The following is an 11,278-nucleotide window of genomic DNA, read 5'->3' on the forward strand; positions in this document are numbered from 1 at the left end:
TCTGCTTTTCGTCATGGGTCATAAAAACCATCATGTAACACATCCATATTTGGCAATTCTATTACACAACACCTTAAGATAAACATTCAACTTGAGGGGACTCCTAAATCTCCTTCAGATACAAATTCTCTCCAGATGTATACGCTATAAACTTAAAGGAGCAGTATATTATCTCTGTCCTAGTTACGTCAGACACTTCAATATACTCTTATGAAACTGGTTTTGAAAATCACAGAAATATTTTTGAAAACTGTAATTCCAATAAGAATAGATAGATATATAGATGTTTATTGCCATTTGCACAGGTACAGGACAGTACAGGTACATTGGAATTCTTGTGCGTTTCTCCCTGAGTCAGCTTCTTCAAAAACGTTAAAATTATATATAAAATAGACTAGCATTGTAAGAAAAAAAGAAAGAGTACAAAAAAGTAAAAAATAAATAAGTTGTATTAACAGCTAAGTAAATTAAAATAAACTGTACAGAAGTTATACACTGTATTAAAGCAAAGATATAATACAAAAAAATAAAAATAACAAGGGGAACACTGTACAATGAAATGAAAATATAAATATGTTTTCTTATTGCACTTATTATAGGATAGGATAGGATAGTACTTTATTGATCCCCAGAGGGGAAATTCGGGCGTTACAGCAGCACAGACAAGAAAGCTCAAAATACACATTAAACAGAATAGATAAGATAAATAAAAATAAAAATAAAAACAGGGGGTATATACAGTACAAAATGAATGATGAAGTTAACTGGGGGGAATTGAGAATTGAGACAGTATTTGCAGAGAATGACAAGATAAAGTGAAAAGTGATGATTAAAGTGACTTGGAATGATAAAATAGCAGCAAGTAATGTAAACAGCAGAGAAGAGAGGCAGTGTTGTACCACAGTAATGCAGAGTGCAGTTATATAATATAATGTAGTATAATATAATATAATATAGTGCAATATGAACAATATAGTGTAATATAATGAAATGTTATATAATATGGACTAGTATAATAATATAATAATAAAAAAAATATATATATAAATATATATATTATATCTTAAGAAGGTAGAATTTGTTATCTATACCGCAAAAAAACCCTCAAGGGCCGCAAATGGCCCTCGGGCCGCACTTTGGACACTCCTGCTGTATAAGTATGTGCACAAATCATATTAAACCCCCCCACCCCCACCGCAAAAAAAAAACCAAAACGTCACTTCCGGCACGACAAGGGTTTCTGGTCCGGTGCTGCAGCTGGATGCTGCTCCACAGTGACCTCACGGCGCCATATTAAAATGCTTCCTCCTCTCTGCCTATGACATCGTAGATCAGCAGCAGCAGCAGCTTCACGTCCAATAACTCTACAAGAGGGCAACGACGGGATGGAAATTGATTCGCTTCAAGACGCACTCAGAGGTCATTTCAGTTTCTGTACATGTTGTTCTGATCCAGGCTGGTGTTTGGTGTAATGTTTCCACAGTTGTTATATTTTTAAATTAGAAACGAGTGTTGCTCACATGCTAATGTCGCTTGCTAGCCGCTACTAACGACTAGCTACGACTAACTAGCGATAAAAGCGGTCTAAGAGAATGGTAAGCCGGCTGTGCCATGTAATAGACAGGCAGAAATCTCACTAAAAGTATGCCTCCCCTCAGCTATTTGTCCTCAGTATTTGACAGCGTTTTAACATTTTGAGCAGTGCAAGTGTAACCGGCTAACCGTGCTAACCGTGCTAACTAGTGCGCTGAACTTAAGTTATTTATACCTTGAAAGCTTCCAAACATGAAGAAAGCGTCCACTAGTTCAGAACATTATGTCAATAGTTAACATTTATTAGACAATGTGATGGTTTTCATCAATCAGCAAACAAAGCGACATAATGCTGTTCAAAGTCGGTGACCACAGCAGGTAGCAGCTATCGCTAAACCATTCACAGATTCATTCACAGATGTGTTTTATCCAAACCTACTTTAGTAAATGTTAACTTATTATTATTATTATTGTTGTTATTATTATTATTATTATTGTCATTATTATTAACCACATGGTGTATGTTGTGTCTTTTAGATTTTGACAAGAAAGCAAAGGAGGAGTCTCCTCTCCTGGAGCAGTTCTTATGTCATATTGCCAAAACTGGAGAGACCATGTAAGTGAAGGCAGCAGGCCCACCTTCCCTCTGCACACACACACACACACACACACACGCGCACACACACACACACAAAAACGCAAGCGCAAACACACACGCACACAAAAACACGCACACAAACACAAACACACGCACACAAACACGCACACAAACACAAACACACACAAACACACACACACACACGCACACAAACACACACACACACACACACACAAGCACACACACAAGCACACGCACACACACACACACGAGCACACAAACACACACACACACACAAACACACACGAGCACACAAACACACACACACATTTTACTAATTTCTCACTTTAATTTCCCAGAAGTGTTTTAAATTATTCAAATTTCGCCATACAAAGTCTTGATACATTTCTACAATGGTTTATACATAATCTGACATAAATGTGATTTGAATTATAGTAATGCTGTTTTACAACTCGGATTAACTCGTTTTATTGCTCAAAAACACCTCTGTCTATGTCCTACCACTCAAGTTGAGATAAAAAGAGAAGCCAACCTAGTTTAAAATGAAACAGAGTTCAATTTCTGAACACCATATCTATCTTTCTTTCTTTTTTATTTGGATGATTCAAATAATTGTTTCTTGAAAATGTACCTGTCCCAAAATGTTTAAGTCTTTACCGTCCCAAAAGTCTTGACTAATCTTGTGTTGTGAGCGGGAAAAAAAATCCAGTTTTGTTTAAAATATTTTGCTGCACATGAGGCACTTTTATACAGCGTTTACATTATTATTCATTTGTTTGCAGTCCATATTGCAGTGTGTTTTCTTTTTTGATAAAATGTCAGCATAGACTATTTACCAAGCTTTAGCATGTTTATGTCCAGTATAATCAGTTTTATCTGTATTCTGAATCTTTGTACCTAGAAGTTGAAACTTATTTTGTTTACAATTTACTTCTAGGGTTCAGTGGTCTCAATTCAAAAGCTACTTCCTGTTTAAATTGGAGAATGTGATGGATGACTTTAGAGCCTCAGCACCTGAACACAGAGCTGCTGCAAATTCCAATGTTGAGTCCATTCCATATGAAGATATGAAGGAGAGAATCCTGAAGATCGTGAAGGGATACAATGGGTAGGTGCCAAGCTAAATTAATATGTTTCTCTATGAAAGTGATGTGAGTAGCAGCAGAGAAATGTTATAAGCAAATGTAACAGGGTCACAATAGACAATTCTTCTACTTGACATGATACATGAATACAATTTGAAAGTTCATCACCTCATTAATTGTTACATTGAAGCAGGGCCTGAATTTCAGCTTGGAGTTGCCATTCCGGCAAGTCTAGTTCTCAAAATTCTGGCGTTTTGCTTACTGTAAGATTTATTATGCTCCTCTTTGTCATGTAGCCAACATTTTCACAGTTGTGTATCGGGATGTTTGTGGTTACTAGTTTGTTGAAGGGCTGTCCCAAATACAATTTTTTGGGCTCCGGATATTCGGTAGTTATCAACAGCCGACACGCTTTGAGGCTTTTTATGAGTGATGTGATCGAAATCATATTTGCTATTAATATAATACAAATATTGATACTTGACAGCCATTACACGATATAATATTGCGATACTGTGCTGTATTGATTTTTCCCCCCACCTCTGCTACTGTAGTCAACCAGTCTAAAGGAAAGTTAACAGTCAAAACTCAGCACTATTTAACTCCACTCATCACACACACAAGTCCATATTGTGAGCAGCCTATTTTATTCCTATTTGAAACTTTTTTTTTGCATTAATCATTCATTAAATTGACAGTTATTTTCAATCAGTGTATCCGGGGAGTCTTAAAAGTCTTCAAAAACATTTAATCTAATTTTCTAAAATTAAGGCCTTAAAAATTATATTCGGTTACCATGTGACCTTAGAGTTTGCTCGAGCTCTGGCAGCACAACCCCAATCCCCACATACTTTGTGTGCGGTCTGTCAGCATCACTGTTTTGCTCCGTCAGGAGGCGTGCGCCCTTCCCCACTTGATCCGTTTCTGGAACATGAGCGCAGCGGAGTGCAGCCATGAGCTGTTCGTTTGGTGCCTGTTTTGACTTTATGTTGATAAATTGCTAAAAAAAAAAAAAAGAAAAAAAAAAAGATTGCGAGTCCGTATATTGTTTTGTTTTGAAATTGACCCGACACTCTGTGTGTTTTTTGACTTCCTGTCCAGGTTGTTGTATTCTGTCTAGCTCTGACTACAGCGTACTCTGTTGAGAATAGACAATGCAGAGCTTTGTCATTTAGTTTTATGAGTACAGACAAAGCTATTGTGTTAAATGTCTTATTTATTTTGACTTACTGTGACCAGATGGCCCTATGTGAGGCCATCGAAAGGGGTTAATGGAACAAATACGAATCTTTTTCATTTAATGTTATTAGAGTACAGACACTCGATCACGTATTAATAAAATGTTTTATTAAATTCAAGTTCATTTGGTAAATTATTTCTAGAGCTAAAATCGACTCAGTACTGCCTTGAAGTTGGCCTTAAATGTCATTCTAAGTGGTATTAAAAAGATCTTAAATTGTCTAAAATGTAAATTTGAACACCCTAGGGGTACCCTGTTAAATGCAGCTGGAAGGTGTGCAATTTGATAATGTGAAGCAGCCCCTCCCTCACATGCAAATGAACACACACAAATATTGTAAATCAGCAGGTGTCCTGATATATTTCATTCTGAACAAGAGACTTGACATTTTATTTGCATTTTTATTTTCTGTTGCAATTACTTAAATGATGTATTCTAAATGATTTGATTTGCTTAATGAGGTATAACTCACAATATAAAAATCGCAATAATTACTTCAAATCAAATTGCATCTCATCATTTAAAATCCCAAGACATATAGAAACTGCTACCTGGAATCATGAAAACAGTTTTGTTATTGGTCACAAAGTTTCCCAAAACTGCAAAAATGCCTTCATCAGAATTTTTATGGCTCAGAATTGTAAGTTCTAATAAAAGTGTTTATAAATGTCAAATTTTTCTTTTATTCTCACATTTTTCGTTTGTTTTAGAATTCCATTCACAATCCAACGCTTGTGTGAGTTACTCACAGAACCGAAGAGGAACTACACAGGAACAGACAAGTTTCTCCGGGGGGTTGAGAAGGTAAGTCCCAAGCAGCTCGACATTATTTTGTAGATATGTTTTATTTAAAGTTGTCAACAACCTGCTGTGACTCCTGTTGTAACTAATTTGGTAATTCTTGCTCCCCTCTAGAATGTAATGGTGGTAAGCTGTATTCACCCAACCTTAGAGTAAGTGTCATGTCGAAATGCAACATTAAATATAACTGAATCATATTTTTACTTGAAGTTTGGTCTGTTACATTTGTCACCAGGCAGATAATTGTTTTTTTTAACTGGTTTAGAAAAAATGGATGCAGTGCGGTGAATAGAATGAATGGAGTGATGCTTCCGGGGAACACATCTGCTTTCACAGAGAGGTTGAGTTGTGGACAGTTGAAGTCTATGCATACAAAATAAATAACATTACTTATTATAGCTTCTCTTTTCATGAATTCTCTTATCATTTATATTTAGAAAAGTGAATGGTCCTGGAACTCCCCGGCCACAGAATCGACCAAAGTTGTCTCTTGCCCACTCTATAGCAGCCAATGGCTTGCCAGACAGCACAGACAACAAAGATCTCAACACAGATCATGGAGGTGATAAAAACTTGAGGTATGTCAGAAGCTTTTAAACACCAGAAAAATAGATTTCCCACGATAAACATGAAACAATATGATAATTTGTGTCCTGACTCTTTTTTTTGCTTGTCAGTGAAGTGTTTGAAGCTGGAGGTTCTCTGGGGAACTCGGTCAAAAACAAGCACCCAGTCACAGAAGATGACATGGAAGCAGATCAGCAGAAGGTGAAAAGACTTAAATTTAGCGAAGAGGATGATGAGGATGATGAAGAGGAAGAGGAAGAGCAGAAGGTGGATACACTGAGGCCTTTGCATGATGACGCTCTTTCAAAAGAGGCAGAATCCATGGTCCAAGAACACAAGGAAGAGGAAGAAGAAAAGATTAGATACAGCAACGATAAAGCCTCGAGCAGTGCTGCTGCAACTGAAGACCAAGGTAAGTTTGTATAAAGTTACTTAAGTCTGACCCATTCTATTGAAAGTATTGTGGGAAGTTTTAATGTATCTGGCTGAAGGGTCCTTTTTGATTTAAGGTTGTATGGATAAGATTTAGAGTAGATGGTAGAGTTGGTTGTCTCTGTGCTTCCTACATTCAGGCTGTAAACTTTAGCTTTAAAGGTCAAATTTTGTCTGAAAGGAGTAAGGTTTTTGAGCAGCTTTTCTCACACTGAAGGTGTAGCCTTTTTTTTAATTGAGCCAACAGAACTATTGTAACCCAAAGTGAACTGAACTGAGCTTTGAATCAGAACAGATAGTAGGGACAATTTTCCAATTTTGGACCCTGAAGCCTAATCATAACATGAGCTGATAAAGAATCAAACACCTAGGACCCAAATTCAATTAAGCAGTTTACATTTTTCTGCATTTAAAAATACTATACACGGTCAGTCTATCCATTTAAAAAATATATATATTTAGAAGCCAAAGCTTTTAAAAACAATAAACTTAAGATCAATTCACAAAACTAATGAAGCACCACATAGGATTTAAAGTTGGGTATTTTTGTCATTGTTAACAATTTGATTTTTGGTATCGGATTAAAAAACAAATGACGAAATAGCAAGTTGTTTTTTTATTTCCAATTTTGGATTCTCAATTGACCATTAAATAAACATTAGACATGGACATATTTATGACCATATATTCCAGAGCATACCAATTGCTTGCTGCGGAATTTGCAACTTGTCTTTTGGCTCCATGCTGGTCAAAACCTTGAACCTGCCTTGCTAAAACTTCTCAGCCAGTTTTCTAGTCTTCTGACCATTTAAAGCGCTTCTAAACTATGTCACATTCACACATTGATGGCAGAGGCTGCTATGTAAAGTGCCCTACTGCCCATCTCATTACTAGGGATGGGAGTTTACAGTAATCTAAATACTACATTAGTATGTAAGTACCTACATTACCTTATGAACGAGTACTCAGGTACTAGCTATTTATATATTTTATATGGTAAAAAACGACATGGACATCCCAGTGGTCCGCTATGTTTTCTGTGGTGTGGCTCATCAGAACTGTGTATCTGTAGGCCAGCGGTCTTCCAATCCCAGTTCTGAATGAAATGACGAGTAATGGTAAAATATAACTCCCATGGTGAGAGCTGACCTTGAGTCTGAAGTAAAATACACTTTGCTGTTATGAACAATATTGCTGCGCTTTCCTCATACATCTTTTCCGCTGTTATTAGCTGTGATGGTGGATTAGTTTTTTATATATGCTCTCCACTTTTGGAGTAATGTGTTACTGTAGCTGCCATAAAGCAGCTTTTGTTGCTAATCAGGCTCACTTCACATGCTTGTATCTTTAATAAGCTGTCTTTGGAGAAATTACACCTCTGTGTTCTATTCATATATTTTTAAGTATATTCAGTTAGGCAAGCCCAGAAAGCTCTGTTAGACATGTAATGCTAACTAAGTTGAACTATTGTAGCCTATAACAACGCATGAGTACTGAAACTTTACTTGAATAATATCGTAAACGAGTACCCAAGTACTTGTATTCATCATCTTACTCAGTACTAATGCATTCACATGCCACTGCCAATACAGCGGGAGCAATGTGTGCCAGTGTCTTGCAGGAGCTAGTGATCGAACCCCTACACCTTCTGGTTGAGTGACGCCCAACTATGCCACTGACCCTCAGGCGCCAGAGAACATATACACAGTATAAAATTATATGTTTATGTGCGTGTTTATATATCGTCAAATCCGGAATATAAATCGCACCGGTATAGAAGACGCACCCTGCTTTGAAGGTCTCTTAGAGAGAAAAAAAAGTTTTAAACTGTCTTTCTGCGTGACGATTTATATTGTGTTCAGCGACGTCTACAATGTGCAGTAAAGGTGTGATGCACAGACTCCTAGCTTGAGAGTCGCGCTGCCCGACTCCGCTAGTCACTCTTTAACTTTAATATAGGAGTCTTTCAATCAAAAGAGAACTCCACAGGGTTTATTTACGGAACAATATACCACTGTTTTCTGTAAATGCATGATTATGACCTCGTGAGGGAGAAAAGATGTCGAAAAAGTTGCGCAGCCCGCCTGGTCTGTGTCGCCATCTTTCCCAGCGCAGCGTGCACTCAGCTTTCAATACACAATGGACAGGGATGGGTTTTTAACCAGTCAGGTCGCAGTTAGTGGCTGCTGCACCCGATGTATTGACGGCGCGTGTTTCAGTATTTTATACTGGTATATTGGTCGCACCGGTGTATAAGACAAAAAATATTTTGAATTCATAATAAAATAATTTCAAGTATAAAATTAAAAATGTGATTAATTCTGAATTTCCCATTTATAGTTTGACACCTCTAATATTTATAAACTCCTCAAAAAAAAGGTGGAAATTTTTGTCAATTATTTCGCCCCTTTAATAATACTAATTGGTGTTGTATTGTATATCGTTGGAAAGCCTGATTAGTCACCTTTTTAGCGTGGTTGTGTTGGTCACTCTGGTATGAACAGCATGCCCAAGATGATCCCTGTGCTGTAAATTAGGTGCCAATCAGGTGCCAGTCATACACCCGTAACTGGCACACACCTGGCAGCACTTGAAGCTCAAAACAGGAGTGAATACCAGCACAAGAACATTGCAGGGGATTTTGGCACCTTTTTTTTTAGAGCGCTACTCACACGTTTAGCTGTGTTGCACATTCCATGAATGCACAATCCCTAAAAGTTATACGTCGTTGTAAAGGTGACTAATCAGGCTTTCCAACGATATAAAATACAACACAAATTAGTATTATTAAAGGGGCGAAATAAGTGACCGAAATAATGTTTCCAAACTTTTTTTGAGGAGTTTATATTATATTACTTCTCACTAGAAAGTAAGCCAAACTGCTATTTGTCAGTGGAAATCTGACAAGAACGTTTTGGTCAGAGCTAAAATAGAAAACGTACTTTGGGGGCGAAAAAAATATCTGTTGTCACGATTTTTTTTTTTTTTTAACTACAGAACCATCAAGCAGCACACAGACTGAGGTGTCTGAAGGCTCAGGTCAGGATGCTGAGCAGGCTGAAAGGGAGGTGCCATGTGGAGCCCAGGAGGACAGCAGTGACATGGATCAGACAGAACAGCAGGCGCCTGCAGATGTTCTTGAGAGCTCTGTCATTTGCAGGGATAATGAGAGCAACAGTGACCCAGTCAGCAGTAGTAGCTTTATCATAGAGAAGAGTGCAGAAGCAGCCAGAGAAGATGTAGCCCACTCTCCGTCTAGCACTACGACTGAACCTTCCAGTAGCCCAATGGAAAGTGCCAGCTCTAACACTGGGACCAGTGAGGAGCCCATGGAGCAGGACTAAAATGAAGGCCTCCTTCCAGCCATGTGTGACCATAAAACAGCTTGTTCTTGTATCCAGCTAACCTGTCAGTGGGGAAAGAGGATAAGTTCTCCTTGAACACAAGACAAACCACTCTTGCTTTTTTGGACACTCTCAAAACAGCTACCAGGCAATGATGTGGACATACAAGTACATTTTTGGTTCAAGGATCTTTTTTTTTTTTTTATTGAGTATTTTATTAATATTCTTATTCTCTGTTTTTAGTTGGTCCCAAAAGGGGTTTGTTTAGCTGCCCTGAGTTCCTGACCAGAAAAGTTCTTATTTTTTGTTCAATGAAATTGTTCAGATGCCAGGGTAGACTTGCTCTTTTCTAATACCAGTAACTCCTCCTCACTTTAGACAATGGGACAAGGTTGTCTATGTTTTGTATCATAAAGCCTAGTGTACCATACTTGCAGGGTCAGAACAAAGCCATACCAGCCACTCATTGTATATGAAATGTAAAAGATATCAGCGGTCTTAGGAACATTTTAAATTCGCTTTTGTCAAGCAGTGACCTGATAACATCCCTCAACTAAGTTGTTATTTAAAAGTTTGAACCGGCTTTGGATTACATACATTTTCCACATTATCCTTAGTAATTTATCGTTGCAAAAATATGGATAACATTTTTTATCACCCTGAACAATTTATAAACATTGATATATTTTGGATGCATTAAATTATCCGCAATATATGTGATCATTTCAGTTCAATTGGTTATTTTTTTTAGTAAGTTTTTGTTTTTTGTGCCAGTTAAGGTTTCAACTTGCAAGTACAAAGATGACTTCTGCTTTATTTGTATTGTGATGTCACCAGGTTGTCTCATTGACCGATATCCAGAGCAGTTTCTGGTACCAATTTTACACCTGTTTCTGCAGCTGTACTTTTTGATATTTAGAATGATAAATTTCTGTAAAGTAGATTTTTGTAGATTGTAATACAGTATGTGTTCACTGCCTTTGTGAAACTATATATGATTGTATAATTTCTGTGTATTCTCCGAATGCTTCGCCTTTCAGTGCAGTATTCAGAAACGGCAATAAATGTTAACATTTTTATGTGTGGTGGTCTTCCTTATTTTATTACCTTGTTTTCTTACAAGTGCTTACCATTTTCCCCATACCCTACTTGTACCTTAAGAAAATATTTTAACTTAACATGCTGAAAGACTTACTAGATCGTTATTTTAGTAAGAACAAGTGTGTGTGTAGGCCGATTGAGTTGGGATCTGAAAATACATTTTTTTAAGCTAACCCAGAAATGAGACATCAGTTAAAGGCAACTAAAATGTATTATAATATTTGACAGCAATGGATCACCTTTTTTGGGGGGTCCAGTGGGGGCTCAGCGTTTCGTAGATTCAAGTAGGGGGGGCTCTTAACAAAAAAGGTGGGAGACATATTCATAGTTTGAATAAACAAATCTTTATATAAATTTTTTTTGTACATAATACAGTATTTCTTATTTATACATATTGCTTTATTTATTACTATATTCTCCAGTATTTTTTATTGTACATAATTGAAATTTTGGTATTTCATTCTTATATCTGCATGTCTATATATTCTGTGTAGGAGCCATTGTAACAGCCAACTTTTGTCCCAGGATTAATAAAGTATTTCAGATTCTGATTTGT

At 37.0% G+C, this 11,278-nt stretch overlaps 1 protein-coding gene across 1 annotated transcript; it reads left to right on the forward strand.

The window, feature by feature from the left end:
* The first annotated feature begins 1,257 nt into the window (after positions 1-1,257).
* On the forward strand, positions 1,258-10,700 carry ppp4r2b (protein phosphatase 4, regulatory subunit 2b). Its single transcript, XM_061041370.1, has 9 exons — positions 1,258-1,419; positions 2,071-2,149; positions 3,090-3,260; positions 5,188-5,281; positions 5,393-5,430; positions 5,544-5,618; positions 5,716-5,856; positions 5,956-6,257; positions 9,275-10,700. Exons 1-9 carry the CDS (start codon positions 1,386-1,388, stop codon positions 9,619-9,621), a joined length of 1,281 nt encoding a protein of 426 aa, XP_060897353.1. The 5' UTR covers positions 1,258-1,385; the 3' UTR covers positions 9,622-10,700.
* The last annotated feature ends 578 nt before the right edge of the window (positions 10,701-11,278 follow it).

The sequence above is a fragment of the Labrus mixtus genome, chromosome 7 (genome assembly GCF_963584025.1).
Source record: "Labrus mixtus chromosome 7, fLabMix1.1, whole genome shotgun sequence".
Classification (NCBI taxonomy): Eukaryota; Metazoa; Chordata; class Actinopteri; order Labriformes; family Labridae; genus Labrus; species Labrus mixtus.

Excerpts from the sequence above, each read along its gene's own strand:
- ppp4r2b (XM_061041370.1), top strand. The coding sequence starts at position 1,386 with ATGGAAATTGATTCGCTTCAAGACGCACTCAGAG. Across the intron at positions 1,420-2,070 it reads GCTTCAAGACGCACTCAGAG|ATTTTGACAAGAAAGCAAAG; the intron begins GTCATTTCAGTT and ends TGTGTCTTTTAG. Across the intron at positions 3,261-5,187 it reads ATCGTGAAGGGATACAATGG|AATTCCATTCACAATCCAAC; the intron begins GTAGGTGCCAAG and ends CGTTTGTTTTAG.